The sequence below is a fragment of the Brachycentrus maculatus genome, unplaced genomic scaffold (genome assembly GCF_059751285.1).
Source record: "Brachycentrus maculatus isolate JH-2025_06_01 unplaced genomic scaffold, ASM5975128v1 h1tg000518l, whole genome shotgun sequence".
Classification (NCBI taxonomy): Eukaryota; Metazoa; Arthropoda; class Insecta; order Trichoptera; family Brachycentridae; genus Brachycentrus; species Brachycentrus maculatus.
This window is the reverse complement of record NW_028281264.1, coordinates 276,600-296,366: the sequence shown is the minus strand read 5'-3', so window position 1 is coordinate 296,366 and position 19,767 is coordinate 276,600. Positions and strand designations below refer to the sequence as shown.

Genomic DNA, 19,767 nt, shown 5'->3' with positions numbered 1-19,767 from the left:
ATGCTTGATCTGGAGCATAAAATTTGTATACTTGTATGGCTTTAAATGATAAACTATAGGCGAACTTAATTTAATAGCGTTCACTGTTAAAAAATATTTATAAATATACCGCTAAATATCAACAAGTATACATATATAAGTATGTACGTATATATTCGTACCAATAGCGTATTAGAATCAAGTGAAACCATTTACAAAACCTACGACCTATTATTATCCGGTTTAAGTGATCATAATGTGTAACATTCCCTAACTGAAAACCAAATTACTCAAATTCCTTATGTTATAATCTTCAAGTATCTATGAGGAAATGTATATATATATTATATAAATATATATATATATATATATATATATATATATATATATATATATATATATATATATATATATATATATATATATATATATATATATATATATATATATATATATATATATATATATATATATATATATATATATATATATATATATATATATATATATATATATATATATATATATATATATATATATATATATATATATATATATATATATATATATATATATATATATATATATATATATATATATTTACTAATGCATATGTTTTGTAGTTATTATCAGACTCGGTAGATGAAATAAACAACACGATATGACAGATTTAATACCGGGGAATAATCTCGGCTCAAGAGACATGTGGTTTGTGACATTTTTTTTAAATTTAAGGTTTGCTTGGTGAATACAACTGTTTCTTGAAATGTGACACGAACCGCATCATTTTCAAGCACTGTAGGTTCTAATAAATAGTTGTATTTACCTAGTAAAACTTATTTAATAAAGATAGATATTATACCACAGTGACTGCCGAATAAATAAATGATATATTTTCAATACCAATTTCAGTGCCACCATCGTTTGTAATATTTCAAGTTGAGTAATTAGAGTTGTAAACTTTATTCGATATATTTGACATTCCTTTCATATTTGTTTCATGTAAAATGTCTAGATATCAGTAAAATATTAATAAAATAATAATTTTGGATTGTTAACAAAGCGACATTTTCGTAAAATAGTACCAGAAGGGCGCTCGATAAACAACTCCTTCCTGGGTTTATCGAAACTGGATTTTTGTACAAAATTTGGAAACATTTAAAACATGGTTGATAAAATTACACTTATGAAAATTACACAATATTTATAATAATTAGTAACTTTACTTTACAAATATTGAGGACAAGATATGTATATGATTTATTTGTGCTGATGTTCATCAGATCGTAATCGCGATCCGCTTTCGTAGATCACATTAATCGTATGTTTATTTTTAAAGATTTTTTAATTATACATTTAGATGTTTTCCACAAATGGCAAGAAGCACACATGTGGTTGCGGAGTCAGCTTATTTATCGATAGTTAAATCTAAATGAGATCCCGATTAGCTTTTAATTCTAGTTAACTACATATAATACGTTACAGCAAACATGTGACAGTGTTGATTTATTTGTAAATAAAATGCACCGATAATAATGTAACTAAGGTAACAATGTAACTTACTATTTGTAAGGTAAAATTTGTTTTAATTTGCTAACGCAAAATCATACTCGGTACCAGTTTTATTGTATATCTAGTTAGACAAGTCGGTACTGCATACACGACTGTTTCTGTTTGCCCACGGATGATGAATGATACCCAAAATCATACGATTCTTATGAACGAAATGGTGTAAGAGAAATGATGTACCCCCGTAAACGGATAGATACCGTGACTCCGTTTTGTGCGAGAACTCACTCTAAGGCAGGGGTCGGCAACCTTTTGGACCAAAATAGCCAAAATGAGTGGCAAGACGGCTTGAAAACTTTTGGGGAGCCAATTTTTAATTTAAAATAATTTAATTGATTTTATTATAGTATTTTTGTAAGTAACAATTTTTTATAAGTGATATTTATGCGGAGATTTTATACATCTATCATAAATGTATAAATCAGCCAAAAAACCTTTTGATAACGCCCTTCACTATTGAAATAAACAATTTTGGTATGTATATTAACTTTCTGAGAAATGGTTGTCTGTAGTATAAATAGGTATGTTTGCTATCAAACGAGCTTTTTATTGGCATATTGAACATGAAAGTGGTTTGAAACTAATGTGGTTTTTCAAAGATTGTTTTCTTTTCAATGTTTATATTTTTAACAAGAGAAAGGTTTTATGAGGGCTCTATGTGCTTAAACGGCACCATCCCTACTTACCAATCCGAACTTAAAATGAATATGAACAGAATAATCAAAAAATAATAATAATCACAAATTGTTTACAGAGCCACATGTGGCTCGTAAGCCTCACGTTGCCGACTCCTGCTCTAAGGTATACTACACAAATTGTGCCGAATAGGCTTATGTGGATGTATTGTTACTCTACAAGGAACGAGGTAATGTTATTTTTTCATTTATTTTGGGGAAATATCTATACATATTTAATTAAAATTTTACATGGTAAATACAACTGTTTCTTATACGATGAATCTATTATAAGTAAAATCTTTCATAATTTAAATGTATCTATCACATTGTGATACGTGTTTCGACACATTCTGCATCATCTTCAAACACCGTATATATAAACACGTGTCATAATATATTTTATGAAATAATGGCATGTCACGAGTAAAAAAAATTCGCAAGCAACACCTGAAAAAATCGTTTAAAAATGGTTGTTTATTTATATAAAAAAAATAGATACTCGTAGATAAACATGAGCTAAAAACGACCCCGTTACGAAAGTCTAGTTACGTATATGTATGTAATTTAAAAAAAAATAATGTAAAAGATTAGTAAGTTCATGAATAATTTTGGAATACGCCGAGAGATTTTACATAATTGTACAACGTTTTCCTTGCGTTCGTGGTGACATCTTTGTTGCGTCGATATATTTCCACAGCGTGCAATATAAATATTATTTACATATCTGATGTATGGTAGTAAAAATATATTCAACGTTTGATTAGTGTTTCACGCGTTATAAAATTTATATTTCCAAATTCTTAGCATACATATGTGAAAAACGTTGTGCCTTTATAATTCGTGCGGTATAAGAGTTTACATATGTATGAAAATGTGTACCTACATATGTATGATATATTATATCATATAAGAATGGCATGTAACATAATACATGAGATATTCACATTACATTCTTTATTTGACAAAATAAACACATTTTCATACATTTTGACATCTCAACATAGATGAAGAAGAATATGAAATATTGGGTATTTACAGGGCTTATAATCTGTCATAGGCTGGTAAAGTGATAACTTTATACACGTGTAACATTCATCATTCTACCCATGATTGACAATTACAGTATAATAATTTTTGTAACTAGTATCATAAATCTCATGTCGATTTATGTTTGAGTTCACGGCAGTATCTATGGTTGGATTGAGAATGCTTTTATTTAGCAGATTACATTTTATTTAGGTGTATGCAAGATCGTAACTGGATTATTTTACATACTGGGAGACGCCTGAAAACATGATTTTCAATTTGAATGCATCTCATAATCTGACAAGTTATGATTTAATTTATGACATTTTATAGAGTGGATAACTTTGGTGACTAGCATATAACATCTGTTACATATATGTAAGTCTCTATTCTGTAATCCGTTCGTGAATACAATCCCCCGCAGTGTACAGTAAAATTTTCACAGCAATTATTTTTAACTTGCACACATTGTGAAAACGTCACAACACCCTGCTGGTAAATTTCTGCGACAGCACATGACGTGAAAGAATAATAATATGGGATATTTTATTATATAATTTGCGGGTTTTATGTATTCGTGTAAAATAATACTTTATAAAAAAAATATTACTTACTTGATGTAATAGAACTTACACGATAATTACTCCAGCCAACAAAAGAGACAACATTTTATCCTCCCCTTACGAATATTGTAAGTTCTGACATAAAACGGGTAAAGAAATTCGAATTTTACCAGTATTAAAATAAAAACACATTGTTTCTGTAATGATTTTGTTGTAATATAAGAGTGTATACTTGGTGCTGGCGACCTAAATATTGAACTTTTTTAAATGACCATTTTACACTATTTCATATCTGTTTTTAAATCTGTTTTTAAAAACAAAAAATGAGAGCTAGCTAAATTTCAAGACGTCATATTTGATTAATTTAAATCAAAATAATAGGAAATTACTATTTTTATGGCGGACACATGTTAGCTATTTACCAGTCTTACTAGGCATAATTAGTAAAGCAGTAGGTATAACATAATGTATACAAGAAACTGAAAATATCTTAACTTCTTTAGGGCTCTCGTTTACCTCTTATTTAAATTAAAACATATAGTAGATTTAGGGTTGTCACTTATTTTAATTACGAATTAAGGTACGAACTCTATCCAATCGGATTATTGATGCCATAACACATTGAAATGTGTTATACTGGGGTTGCTATTACACCTGCTAAATAGTCGACACAAAATCATGTACAAAGGAGATACCAATACAATATGTACAAGAATCATATTGAGGATAATATTGGCTTAGCCATACATCCATTGTTCATTGTTCTGAAACAGTTACGATTTATTATTTAACCTCGAGGTCCAAAAGAATACACCTTAAACCGACTAAATCCTTAAGCAATGACATCCTTGTATTTAACATGATTTTTTAAAGGGAAAAATAAGAGCTACGTTTTATTAGAAAACAAGCTAATTATTTTAGAAATGCCAGTTTATTCTGATTTTTTTTCAAAAGGGAAAATGAAATAGCAGAGAGTAAACTTTAATATTTTATTTATTGTTTCGGCATTAACTTTGTGGTAAGACATGTTACAATGATTAAAGAAAACACTTGTTTTTTACCACTTGAGTTTTGGAAAATGGAAAGCATAGTTTTTTTTGGATTTCTAAATTTTCAAGATAATTCATAAAAATTCATAAATTCTAATAATAATTTATTAAATAATATATTGTTTCAAAATTCTTCACCTTTGCTTTCCATTTTTCCTTTGTTTTCAAACTCCGCCCCTTGACTAACCCCTTCCCCTTACTTTCCCCTCTCCTTATTTATAGAACAATTTTATATTTTATATTTTAGTTACTATACAGACCTGAATTATGGAAGTTTAACTTCTGAAACATGTAGTCAATAATAAAACTCAAGTGGTAAAAAACAAGTGTTTTCTTTAATCATAGTAAACTTTAACATTTAACGACACCAATGGAAACAAACTTTTACTTGCTAGGAAAGAAAAGTAGAAAATGAACAGTAATATTAAAGGCGAACAATAACTAATTATTACATAAAATATATGCCGTGTTATGATCAATCCAATACTAACAAGTCATTTTAAATTTACATAAGCATATTTCAATCTAAAGATAAGGAAAAACTTTTTAATCATTATTCAACATTCCATTGAGAATCCTGCATGCGCAAAGGTAAGCAATAATCACAAATACAAAGCTACCCCACATTCAACATAAAACTCTTTTGTATTCCAGATCTATTCGGTTTACAAATCATTCGAGGTAACGTTGTCAATAAAAAAATATGTAACAGCTACAGGAACACGGGCATATAGCACTCGAAATACGAAGAAAGAAAATGAACATCGTTTTGAAGCGAGACGATTTCCACAAACTCGAAAATGTTATGTTTCACGAATAAGTTCGACGAGTAATTTTTGCAGTACATGCTAACCTCTTTTTAGCAATATCTCTTTATTATATTTTACATGTACTGCTTCGTGAAACATTCCCCCGTGATTAATGCAAAAACAATATAATTAAATCTTATTACAGCACACAAGACAGGATATCGTAATTACCAATGTAAGATTTTTTTTGTGTTTCGTGTTGCCTTATCAACACTTGATGTGGGACATTCTTAATGGAACGATGATACCATGGATGATATTGGTTAATTCTACAAGGTAATGAAACAAAAATATAAACTTTAGATATAATCAGGTAAATAAGGATACAATATCTAACCGAACAACTTGAAATAATAAATTTATTACATTATAAAAACTAACATTACCTTAATAACTATTATATTAGCTAAAAAAAACACCTGACCGCAGAAATAATAGTGATGAAGCCCGACAGCCAACAACGTGTCGGTAGCGTGTCAATTTTAAAATTGACGACATGAAAAGATTTTCCGGTTGACACGCGATTACAAATTTACAATGACTAAATTGAAGGGGGACATCGGATCACTGAACATTTTTTTGTCTACCCATCCGATATTTATCATATTACAAACGGAGTGTTGAAAACTTTTGGAAATCTACGAATAACAAAGTATAAATATTATTTATAATTTCTTGAATGTTTTTCGCAAATACTTTGTGGCACATTTTATAAACTTTATAAAATAAAATATAAAAAAAACTTTGTTTTTAACCACATTTTTTTATCAATCAAACAACTATCATGTTCCTGGTATGTTCAAAATATTAAGTGCGTAGTTATGCCAGTATCAATTTCTCCATTGAACAGTCGAATAGCATTATCCCATCGAAGTTATAAGGCTTTAATATTATTTACTTGTTTATGCTTACTTACTTTTTTACATTCCATCGTCTGTAAATCACTAATTTATAATGAGAACATTGAATATACATTTCTTTAATATTATAAGATAAACAGTGAAGAAACACGTATTTTATAGTACTATAAAAAATCGGACTTAGGACCGCTTTAAAAGAGGTAGCTATGTAAATTTATCGACATCGTTAATATAATCAACGCAACATAAATGGTGTTTCACAAGAACCGATGGAAATTTTAATTTAACGAAATATTCGCCGTGTGAAAATGGCGTTAGATAACGTAATGCAATAGGGAAGATAAGTCTGAACAAACTAAAATGACAATAGAATGTATGTATGTAGAGAACATGTACAATGGAAGTATTCTGCTTGTTTTTTAATATGCTTTTAAAACATCTACTAAGACATGCGAATCACTTGAAAACTTGTATGTAAACCTAATGACTTCATACTCTTATGTAACATACGCGTATACACAACATAAAATAAGATTAACAACGATCCTCCATTATCAATGTAGTTCTACTTATTTATTTTTAAAATGAATTATCAATCGTTGGTTATAATAGTTTTTATCGTCTGGGAAGCGAAAGTGGCAATATGAATGACCAAATTACCTTCTCCGTAACGTTATACATAATGCATATTTTAAAATCCGCCAAGATACTGAACACTTGCATTAATTACTAGGAAGATCTTTCCTGAGCGAAGTTATCAAAATGGAGCCTCATGCCACTACATTTGTCAGTAATAAAATGATATTTTTTATACAAGTATTTAATAATAATAAATAAACACTTCAGAGACGTTCACCTTTATTAATAACTTTGTAATTTTAATAAAAATATATTCAAGTCTCTAAAGATAAAATCACAGAAAATAATAGAACAATACGATTACATACATTTTATTATATAACAAAATTTCACTTAACTCACTTATAAAATAAATACACAAAAAGAGTCATGGAAAATTTAATGAATTCTCACACAATGAAAATAATAAATACGGTAGAATTGCTCAACTTTGATAAAGTAAAGAAAAAAATAGACAAGCACGACCCAAGAAGAAGGGTTAACTCAATCACTAGAAGCGTTTCCCTCAGCGTGGGCGTTCCAAAAATAACTGATTTGAATAACGACTTCTTTAGAAGGAATTGTTACTTAATTCGGTTTTTGGATTCGATCATTTAGAGCCAATCGCGTCAATCAAAACACAAATTTGGTTCAACATCTATAACTTAAGCTGGTGATATATATATATATTTATGTGTGTGTGTGTGTGTGTGTGTGTGTGTGTGTGTGTGTGTGTGTGTGTGTGTGTGTGTGTGTGTTTATAGTGTCGCGGACTCTTAAGCCAGAGTTTCTTGCTTCAAACCCACTCTACCACAATTTGATACCTATTTCTAATTATGAGCCCCTTAGACTTACAGAAATAGTATGAAATTGAAGTATTTTTGTAAGTTATAAATATTTCTCTTAAAAAAAAATATAATAAAAAATGCTCATAAAATTTCGAGAAACATTTTTCTATTGACTATCGCGTATCTAAGAACTAAATGGTAGCGAAAGGGTTATGCAAAACTGGATTGCGCTCAAGTTTTTATTAATTTATAATACGATGAAAATGTAAAACCACTTCTGATTATGGAGTTGATGGGAGCTAGAAGTTCCCATCAATGGCCTGTGCGGCTGTTACATGTGACAGCACGAATCCACAGCCTTACGTAATATTTAAGGAAATAACACTCTTCTGCGCATTTGCGAGCACAAAGAAAAGTTGTGTTCAAATGGCGCAAAAAAAATATTTTCGGCAAAAGCGATTTGCATTTTAACATAAGATTTAATGATTATTCTATTTTGTTTATTAAAAACATTGATAACTTTGTGGAATAGTAATATAACACTCTCTTTATTATTCATCGTTCACTTTGTGTAATACCACTTTAAAAAACACTACTTCATAACTATCGGTTTCGGAATAATCATTCCATCGTCAGGTCAGATTATCCCGTAACCGGTAGTCACGAAGTTGTCTTCTTTGAAGTGGTATTACACAAAGTAAACTATGAATGATAAGGAGAGTGTAAAATAGCACTTTTGTACCTTGAACCTTCTAGAATTATAACTTATTCGACAAGAGATTTCTATACATATTTTCAAAAAGCGTTCAATGAAATCAACTAGTCTTTTTTATAAGTTAGAGTTGAATAAATAGGTATGTAAACCATGAATGATAAGGAGAGAGTAAAATAGAACTTCTGTACCTTAAACCTTCTAGAAATTTTTATAACTTATTCGACAAGAGATTTCTATACATATTTTCAAAAAGCGTTCAATGAAATCAACTAGTCTTTTTTATAAGTTAGAGTTGAATAAATAGATATACACGCGATACATTATGTTAGTTAAATCGTATGTACGAGCTACTGCACCTAATCATAAAAGACAAAATAGTAGGTCGACGAGGTGTGGGCAGAAGGTAGATCTCCTGGCTCCGGAATATACGAGATTGGACGGGGATCAGCACCGTCGACGGGCTGTTTAGAGCTGCCCACTATAAGGACAATTACTCTCAAGTGATAGTCGACGTCAGGGGCACGTGACATGACACGCGCAGAAGAAGAAGAAGTTAAAATAATATCGGGATAACATAATTATTAATTTCATTAATAGAACATAGCCAGTAATACGCACAAGCTATCTCATATTATTGTATTTCATTAATAGAACAGTAATACGCACAAGCTATCTCATATTATTGTATCTTCGGAGTTCCACAAATATCATATTTTGGTCGTTTCTAATGTTTATTAGCGAATTCGGCTAAAAATTAAGTAGTTACTAAGTTTTTTCCCATGGTCTTAAAAGTTTTTGTAAAATAAGATCTAATTCATACCATTTCAAAAGGGTAGATAAGCTTTATATATTTTTATAGATACACTACAGTTAATGGATACATACTTTTAAAACGGTATGTTTATAAATAAATTATTCATCTCAAAAAAAAAAATCTCAAAAATACGTTTCATATTTTACAGAAAATTTAAAATTCAAACGCTGCCAAATTTAAAAGCTTTAAAAACTAGTAAAGAAATGTTTACATAAAGAGTTTGCGTTAAGATGTCGTAAGAATAATAGAGAACAACAAAAATGGTGTATTGTATGCAAAACCATAAAAATGATTTTTGAATTTAAGGTAAACGTAAACACGTCGCGGTTAGGTAGCTCTCGTCAGGCCTAGGTAAAGGCTGAACGATGATTTGACGCCGTTAGCGAATAATCTGATGGGTTGTGGATGGTAATCAATATACAGCAAGCGGTTATTCTACCGTAAAACACGCAAGTAGGTATATTGTTCTGAGCGGTGGGGTGCCGTGAAGTACAAACGCGTTTTAACGAAAGTCATGTATTGCGTAAACGTCTCAATAAAACACGAACTTATACTTAGAAACTTACCACTTTTGGATGATTTGCGACGGGCCAAGCGCGAAGGGCGGCGGCGGGCGGGTCGACGCGCGGGCACCGGGGACACTCCGGCGGGCACGTAGGGAAGCCGCTCCTCGGAGCGGGAAGAGTCCGACGCGTCGGCAGCCCGGTCGCCTCGGCGAACTTTCTTGCTGAAAGCCTTGTCCCTGGCGACCGTCTCTCGCGGAGTGCTACCTTCCTCGGAACTGCTGAATCGCAAGGTATCCGTCGTGATATCCGTCATTATGTATTCGTACAAATCTTCGTCAGTTTCCACTTCCGTTTCGTAATAGGACGCGGAAGGGTCAGGAATGGGTCGAATTCTGATTTCTTCGCTGTACTTGCGCGACTTATTTCTGCGAATGGACGCGCTTCTCTTCTCGGGAGGAACGAATATCAACGGGTCGAACAGTTTGGAAGAAGTCGTAGCGCGGGGAGGACGCCGTATGACTACTGTGTAGATATTGTTCTTGGATTTTTTCCCCTTTTTTCTTTTCGAAGAATTCCGGAAACCTTTTTTGCACTTAAAGCTGATCCTCCGATAAGAACCGCGACCCTTCTCTACCGATACATCCGGTTCCACGGCGTTCGACTTTTTGCTTCTGAAAAACCCTCCGGCGAAATTCGGTCGATCATATTCGGGAGATAATTCCGTCAGCTTGTGCGAGGACAGCGAAAGAGAAAAACCGGAATCCTTACTAGAAAACATATCGGGAATTCCGGTTTTGGTCGCTTTGGTTTTATGGAGTCCTCCGACGACTACCTCTTCTTTGTTCGCCTTCAGGGCGCTGTCCAGAGAGTTGTGCGCCCCGGCGGCGGTGGGGGCGCCGGCCGGCGCGGGCGGCGCGCCCACCGCCGCCGCCACGGGCGCGTCCATCCACACGCGGCCCAGGCTGACGGACAGAGAGCGCATCTCCTCGTTCCGACAGTCGTACGGCGTCTCCGGGATCAGCGAACACGGAGGAGAACTCAAGTGGAAGTTTTGTCGAGGCGAAAATACGGGAGACCGGTCAAATTTCAGAATTTCCACACAATTTTTAGCGGAAAATACTTCAACTGCCGAATCGTCACTATCGTCGGGTTTTGACAATTCATCTTTTTCGGGTATTATTAAAAATGAGTGCGTCTCATCATCAGATACAAATGTAGACAGATTTTTGTTCTTGGGAATTTCGGCGATTGACGATATTCTTTTACTGGATGTACATTTCGGAACATCTTCCGATGCCGGCACGTGGATGATAATTTTTTCGGGTGTTTTATTTGACTTAAAATTGAAATACTTTTTATAAGATATAAAATTATCACAGGATCCATTTTTGCCGGACACAGACTTTGTCGAAATCGCAGTTTGACTTTTACCGACAGATTCGTCGAGATCTATCAGTCTACCTACATGTAAATCGTCGATGTTATTATTTGTACGCGATGATGAAACATTTGGATTTTCATCTTCTACGAGTTTAACGACCTCGGAGGGTATATCGTCTGTCTGGGTGCATACTTCCCGCGACCGAGTATTTTTAGCCAGAGAACTTCGCTCGGAAAACTCTTCCTTCAACTTCTCGTAATCATTAACAGGCCTTAACATAAATTGGGGGGCCTTCATGTAAATATTCTCCACCTTCGGCTCTTTATTAGACTTCTTCTTGCTGGAGTTCGAAGGAGTGATGTTGTATTCCTCCAGCTTGCTTTCCTCGTTGAATAACTGAGCGTTGGCGAGTTCATTTTTTTGTTTTTTCTTCGCTCCGCGATCAAGGTAGTTTTTGCGAATAGAGATCCGTTTAAAGGAATCACTTCTCTTGAATGATGTTTCCTTTTCTGCATTCTTGCGTCCACCGCCCATAAGCCTCCTAATGTTCTCGAACGATAGTGGCTTCATCTTACTAAGGCCACAGATTCACTTTGTTGGACCACTCCATTGCACGTAATTCAATCGTCAAAACTTTCCAATAATAAATAAATACATAAACTTATTAAGTACATTTTTGATCAATTTGTTTCGGCTGATAAAACACACATTTTGTACTAATTGCCAGTCTTTACAAAAAACGGTAAGCATAAATAGAAAACGATGGAAGTCTGAAGTTGAACAGAATGTGAAACTGAGTCGATTGTCAATAATTCGTAAGGTTTAAAACACCAACAACATTGCGCAACGCGATCTGTGGATCCGGCGAGTAAAATGCAGACCTATGTTTGACAAACTGTTGAGATGAGATAAAAATACCATTTTGGTATGTTTCATTTTCCTTTTACATTTCGATATTATGTCTCAAAAACTTATTTAGGACATTGAAATATGCTATCGATCCATTAACAACACATATTTTATTTAAAAAAAACTTATGTTCAATGTACATAAAAGCATATTAAGTCGTTAATATAAATATTGAAAATTTATAGAAAATCCAATAACATAGTGAAAATTCTATTGGATTTAAGTGTATGATTTGAAAAGAAAGCTGTTGTTTGACGTTATAAACCTATTTGTGGCCGTACGAACGATACAGTTTATCTGTTTTACAATAATAATAAAAAACTATTTAAACATTATTTTTGGCGTAGACTTTAAAAAAATAAGCCATCATGCATAAAAATGGTTGAGAGTTTCTGTTCTACGACGAACTGCGAAGAGTCTATAGGCTGGAGGCAATAATCAGATGATGCAGTGAAATTTCTTCCGCTCGGCGATTCCGCCGGGTATAATAGAAAGCCAATAACGGTTCACAAACAAGTCGGGGCTCGGGGCACAAAAATACGGGCCGGCCCATGCGGCCGAAAGAGACCGGCGACGGATCGTTCTTCTTGCCGGAACGCCGATCTCCGAATATCACGCAGGTACAGGGTGGTACCTACTGCACACTGTACACGTACAGGTGACCACAGAGACCCGGAACACGCGCGACGGACGAGGGTTTTCTGCACACAATCGTATGGACGTGACGAAAAGTAAGAAAAACTACAGTCATTCAAAATGTATATTTGTATTTCAGTAACTTTTCTACGACTTTCACTTATTTAAATGCCAAATTTACTAAGAAATTAAGGCCTAGAATAGTAAACTTTCACAATAAAAGCATATTTTGTCATAATCACTTTTGAAACGTGTGATTATATGTGTCAATTGAGTCGTATACCAAAATCATTTTACTACGCTTACACGTAGTATTTATATCACGATTTTATTGTATCCTCAACAATGATACAGAAGTTTTTTTTTATTGAGATGAGAGACCTAAACCGGATCGAAAAAATCCTATCTGAATAATTCGAGTTCTACGGTCGAATAAAGGTCTTTCAATGTTCGTAAAACATTTCTTGCCGAAAACGAATCATTTCCATCTCCGTTTGAAAGAAAATCAATACATCTTAAATGTATCTAACGTTAAACTGATATATCGTATGTCACGGCTTTAGAAAATACAATATGCCAACGACAAAAGAACACAACCACCATCGACACCATGGTGAGAACCACCATCGCCACCACCGATGAAAATCGGACATGAACTAATGCAATCATCATGTTGCTATTTCTGGAACGAAGACAATAATAACATGCGCTGTATAACATACGTACCTGTTTTTATAAAGTACCATAGTAATTTTGTAATATCCATTACGATTGATTGAAAATTGCGGTGTGTATTCCGATCAAGCTTGCGGTCTGTATGCGGTAACGTGTTAAAAACAAAACCCATGCAATATGAAATACACGTACTATAACTAATTTCTGTTATTTGCGTATCACAAAATTATTCACACGAGGGGAATTTTAAGCTACCTAGCATTAAAGTAAGTTTATACAAATACATAATTTAATAAAAATGCAAATCAAGACAGACAGGCGCTGTGGCAAGTCGGGTAGACGCTCGACTGCGAATCTGGCGTCGCAGGTTCGATTTCCGCCAATTGTAAAATGAATTCAAGAAAGATTTATTTTCAATTGGTCTGGGTGTTTGTGATGTATTTTTCACATTTACCTTCCCTATCCTACCTGCAGACAAGCATCTAAAATAGACGCTTTGCGGGTTATTCCTTTAAAAATAAACTCGGGACTAGACTGTATGTGAGAAAAGTGTCACTCTTGATCTCAACCCTTACAACACAACTAGGGGTGTTTCTTCTTTTGAAATAAACCTACCTACTTGCATAGAAATAATGCTTGGATATCATGAATACAGAAGGAAAAAATCTTGCAAGAATTTATAGAAAATTACTCAATTTTAAATTTATGACGTGACAATAATTGTCATGGTGTTAATACTAGACAATACAATTTTAAAAATCAAAATGCGTATACATATCGCTCACTCCTTTCAAGAACGTCATAAATCAAAAAACTTGATTTTTCAGGAGAACGTTTTTAAAGTTTGAAAATATAATACAATGTATTGAAAACAAATATCAAGCCACTTACTGAACTTTTTACTGTGCAACAGATCTTTTTAGGTAAAACCTGAAGGTTTTTTCTCCATTTGAAAAATATTTAGTTTATTTAAAAAAATAATTAAACAATACCTTTTGTTCAAAATGCAAAAACAACACTTTCTGCCCTGTAGCGGGTAAATATTAAGTTAAAAATATGCCTCTTTTGCTGGGATATAGTACATTTTTTGGGCATTCCGAAAACATGCACAACTGAAAATTGACGATTTTTGTTTTATGACGTTCTTGAAAGGAGTGAGCGATATATCAATTTGTAGATATTTTTCTGGTAGTATTTTTCATATGGGATTGTACTCGAATATATCGCAAGGTTTTTTTTCGATAAACATGACCCAGGACCAATAAAAAACGAATGACGGGGAACGAACCCGCGTTTCAAGTTTTAAAGTCAGCTTATTGTTTTGTTTTATTTTTCCAGCCATTCGAGTGTGTAATTGCTTTTTGAAGGAATTTGTACTTTCAGCATTTTTTCTAACCGATCAATCTGAATCACATGTAATATGTAAATAGTAAGGAAATCGATTAAATTCATAGATGGTAAAATAATACATGTTAATCTTATCTCGTAAAACTCGGATTTACACAAAACTAGAAATAAGTTAAAACTAACAGGTAACAAATACTCTAATTATGGAGTATTTTTTTAATTATTGGAGTAATTTTTCATCATTAAACTTGATTTACAAAAGGACTGAATTCGGGAAAAGGCTGTTTATGTATGTACAATATCTATATCGGAACCAACATGGTATGGTAACGTCAGTTTAGAGAGAAACTTAATAATAATTAAAATATCGTTTTTTTGTTATTTGCAAAGCAACACAAGTTCATATATTGAATTTAATATTAATATTACATAAGTATTTTCATTATTTTTAACTTATAATAGTAACTTGAGCATAAAAGTATATATTATAAATGTGTGACTAAGTTAATGAACATGAAGTTTACAAAGAGATATTTCTACTTCCAATTCACAACTATTCCCTGTGAATATGTTTTTTTAAAAAATAATTAAGTAAATTGATGTGAATCGTAAATAATGAATTCTTATAACTTATTAATACGAGTGAATATCTAGTAAACAAGTAACTATTACTATTATTAACTATTTCAGGGGATCATTTTTTTGATACCTGAACATAGATGAAGAAGAATATGGAAGTCTAAGGATTTACTGGGCTTACAACCGTCATAGGCTGGTTTAAGTGATCACTTTACACACGTGTAACATTCACCAATTCTACCCACGGTTGACAACCACACTACTTAAATTCTCGGAAGTTCTATATATATGAACAAATTTTGAAACATCGTACTAGAATCACTAGAATTTCACTAGGGACATCTATTGGTGAGATGAAAAAAAAATAATAAGAAAAATAACTCCTATAGTTGGAGATAATCTAGATTTGTGAACAAGTATTTGGACACATTCAAAATGATGTTATTTCAAATTTTCAGTCTCTAAGAGTTAAAAAATAGAAGCCACGACCCGTCTACTATGATTAATTAATATTAAAAGATCAAGTATTACGTATGTGCCTGGCGACCAGTTCTATACTACTACTGGATGCCTATTACCTACTCGCACACACGCTAGTAATAGTGAGGAGGTGAAACCAGTTTTACCTGTGCCCAACTACATTATATTATATCATCAACTAGGGGTGTGACCTTGGAAAGAAATATTTAAAGAAACAAAAAAAAAGAGTTCGACATCGGCATCCATACACGCGGTCATCCGGATAGCCAATGAGGTATTTCTAATAGAAGAATTATAAATTAATACAAAATTTATTTTCAAATATACAATAATAAAACACTCTTTCAATACAAATTAGTATTAATATGATAAATATATGAAATTCGTACAAAAATACTTTGTTAAAAAAAGTGACAGCTATTCCGCGTGAAATTAATCTCGAAAGACAAAGAAAACCAATGCTAACACCATACGTCGAGTTTTTTTTTATACTTTTACTTCTTTCGATTAGAAAATTCTCTTAAATTATAGATTTATTAGAAAAAAAAACATACTTTAATTCAAGTATAAATATTTCATTTCATCAATAAGGTTATGACTCATTTTAACGTACTATATTCTTAGTACTGTGTACTATTTACGTAAATAGAGAACACTATTCATAACAAGCCCACATAGTATAATACATAAATACTGGTACACAAAATATACAACGTTTATTTATATACATCGCCAAGTTATCAAGATATTTAAAAAAAATGTTTTCGGTTTCCCTAAGTTCGGGTAACTTTTATTTAGTCGAAAGTTAATTGAATGAAATTTAGCAAGGTTTTTAGAAAGAAAAAACGATGCCAGATCTATACAGATTTTTGGCACGATTACGTCTCACTCCCAGGATTGCCCCTCAGTTACGTAAATTTGTTCGAATTTTTAATTTAGGTTCCGCAGGAATTATTCCTTAAACATAAAGAGTACGGGAAATGCAAACATATGAAATACATAGGACGATTCTTAAGCTTTAAATGCCATTTATTTGCAATAACGTTATCATCGCATCATTCCTCTAATGACCATAGACGTAGTCACGCTATAACATCTATGGCCGTATAGACTACAACCCACCAAGTTTTTATTTAATTTTTAATCAGATAAATCATCTTTAAATCAGTGGTAACATAACATGGGATTTCATTAATTTTATTTTCTGACATCTCATAAAATATGAAGAATATAATAAGTTTCTTTACATCTCACCAATAGATATCTCTAGTGAAGTTCTAGTGATTCATGAAGAAAGTTTCTAAATTGGATTTTATTAAGATTATTTTCCCATGTAAAAAAGAAAATTAGGCCATACCTTTCGGGCCGCTAAAAACATACGCTCTTACTAGTATGCAAAAAAAGACTTTATAGCTAAACATATGAGTTTTAATTTGTTTCAGATTAATTTTCTTTCTGCCCTGAATATCGTTGAAAATGACAGATGGTCTGTTCTGCCACGTATATATCAAAATAATCATTCCTGATCGGAAATTCGTGTATTCGTATTGATAATCGATTGTAAACATTATTTATTTGCAAGTACACATAGTTTATTTTACTGTGCAAAGATTCGTTATTTTTAATGGTGTTGCTTATCGTGGAACAGTTTTCCTAAAAAGGGATTAGATAAATACCTCGTCTTTAAACGAAACATGTCAATCTCGGTATTTGAATTCATATTAATTTGCTCAGATAAGCAAGCTATAGAATATTTGCTCAGCGTAGATATGATTTTGGTGAGTTGTCAGGCAATGTTGTGCCCATTGAACTAAAACGCGAGAGAAAACTTATTATAAAAACCAAATTATATCTGAAGAATAACAAGAATTCTTTAGCATAACAAAAAAAAGGAATAAAAAACAGAATATATTAATACGATTATACACAAACAAGGACTATTGAGATACGCAAAGGTATTAAAATAATTACACAAAAATATATCGATCCGAGATGATATTTTTGATAGTTAAAAATCTTGATGGAGATGAATAACTTTTCAAAAAATTTTTTTTTAATATTGCATGTATTATGAACCGTTTGGCAAAAAAATAATAAAAAAAGTGATCGCTTATGGAATGGTAAGCATATTCGCGATACTTACGATGCGATAATAATTAAACTCAATTAAAATAGACTCGTATTCACGACAACGAACAATAGATTACCATACATTTTACCTTACAATACGACAAGGACATAAGTGGGTAGCGTGATACGGTCGTGCGTGCAAGTTGCGAACCTTCGAGTGGAGTACTGGACATCTGTTCGTATAGATGAAATAAGTTACCAAGCAAATTACAAACATGTTCGTTGCACCATAAGAGCGTTTGTGCACTACACGGAATATTACCGTCCGGTGTTTAAAAACTTATTATAAAAGCAACTACGATAGTTTAGCGTGATCGAATTTACGCGCACCGTGATCACGCACCGATCTGAAGAAAGACGGCCAAATGCACAAGCCAATCCAAGCCAATCCTCCGTTTAATCATACTAACCGGACTGCCGGACAGTAAAATTCCATTTAGTGCACAAGCGCCCCAAGGGCGCTTGCAAAATTCACCTGGAATTCCGTGTAATTTTACCGTCCGGCACGTCAGTTAGCGTTTTAAAACGACGATTGGTTACGATTGGCTCGTGCTTTTGTCCATCTTTCTTCAGATCGGAGCTCTTGACGGTGCGTGAACACGTTGCGCGTAAATTCGATCACGCTAAACAGTCGTAGTCGTTTTCATTTTTCAAAACCGGACTACCGGACGGTGAAACCCGTGTAGTGGACAAGTGTCCTAAGAGTAGCCCTCAGAGTAGGTAATGAAATTCGGCATTGGTAATACACGTTTATTTGCGCACTCTCGCAATTGAGGAAGAGAGACACTTTCCTCCTGGGTCGGCTACGCGCTGTTAGCATTCACGAAACCCGTATTGGTGAACCGAGATGGCCGACAATCGTGTCGGACATAATACGCCCTCCAATTTCCCTGCCATTGTACTCCCGACGAAAGATTTTCTTGCGGAATATCTGCCAATAAATAAGGATAACGATGTAAACATTTCAATTTTACGTCGACACATCATTGTGTACCGATTAACCGGCTACGTAGATTCGTAACATGAAGATATTAGACTTATACTTGCGTCCCGGCCATAGTTGATCGCTGTTTGAGTTGATCATTTTGCCAGAAATATCTCCCAATTTAATGGTGCTACGTTTATCAAACGTTGTTTGGTGATTTTCATGAATATTACTATTTTTTATCAATAGCTAGAAGTACATGTAACATGTAACAAATATTATTTAATGTAAATTAAAAGAATTGATTTGCTCTTCTTTCTCTGTGTCAAAATTTAATTTTTTTATAAATGTCAGACCGCAATAAATTTATTGAAATGACCTAATGATGGAATGATTATTCCGAAACCGGTAGTCACGAATTCGTGTTTATTAAAGTGGTAAGTGAACAATAAATGATAAGGGGATTGTTGAATATTATTTGATTAAATTATATTTCGTTGTCATACAGGAGAACGTGACCAAGTGCATTGTTTTACAAAAACGTGATCATTGACAATTTTATATCTTACTAGCTTAATATTGCCATAAAAAAACCAAAGGATTTTAAACTTGGAAGTATAATAAGTAAATATTGACTTGTTAAAAATGACTAACTGCATTATTGTTTATTTTCTTGCCAATCAAAAGTGACTTAAATGGCCCTCCTGAACATTTTACGTTTTTGTAGTTGGT

The 19,767-nt window shown here is 32.9% G+C and overlaps 1 protein-coding gene across 9 annotated transcripts in view; it reads right to left on the bottom strand.

Annotated features, from left to right (window-relative positions):
• DIP2 (disco-interacting protein 2) overlaps nt 1–19,767 on the bottom strand; it is a 120,597-nt gene that overhangs the window by 48,800 nt on the left and 52,030 nt on the right. For 3 of the 9 annotated variants that reach the window (XM_088272713.1, XM_088272716.1, XM_088272717.1), the window contains exon 1: nt 10,034–12,069. The exons of 4 other annotated variants lie outside the window; for them this stretch is intronic. In XM_088272713.1, the coding sequence (XP_088128839.1) occupies nt 10,034–11,924 (1,891 nt within the window). In that variant the 5' untranslated portion in view covers nt 11,925–12,069. Of the gene's footprint in view, nt 1–10,033; nt 12,070–19,767 lie in introns of those variants that run through there. 2 more of the 9 variants (XM_088272714.1, XM_088272715.1) reach the window with 2 other exon arrangements.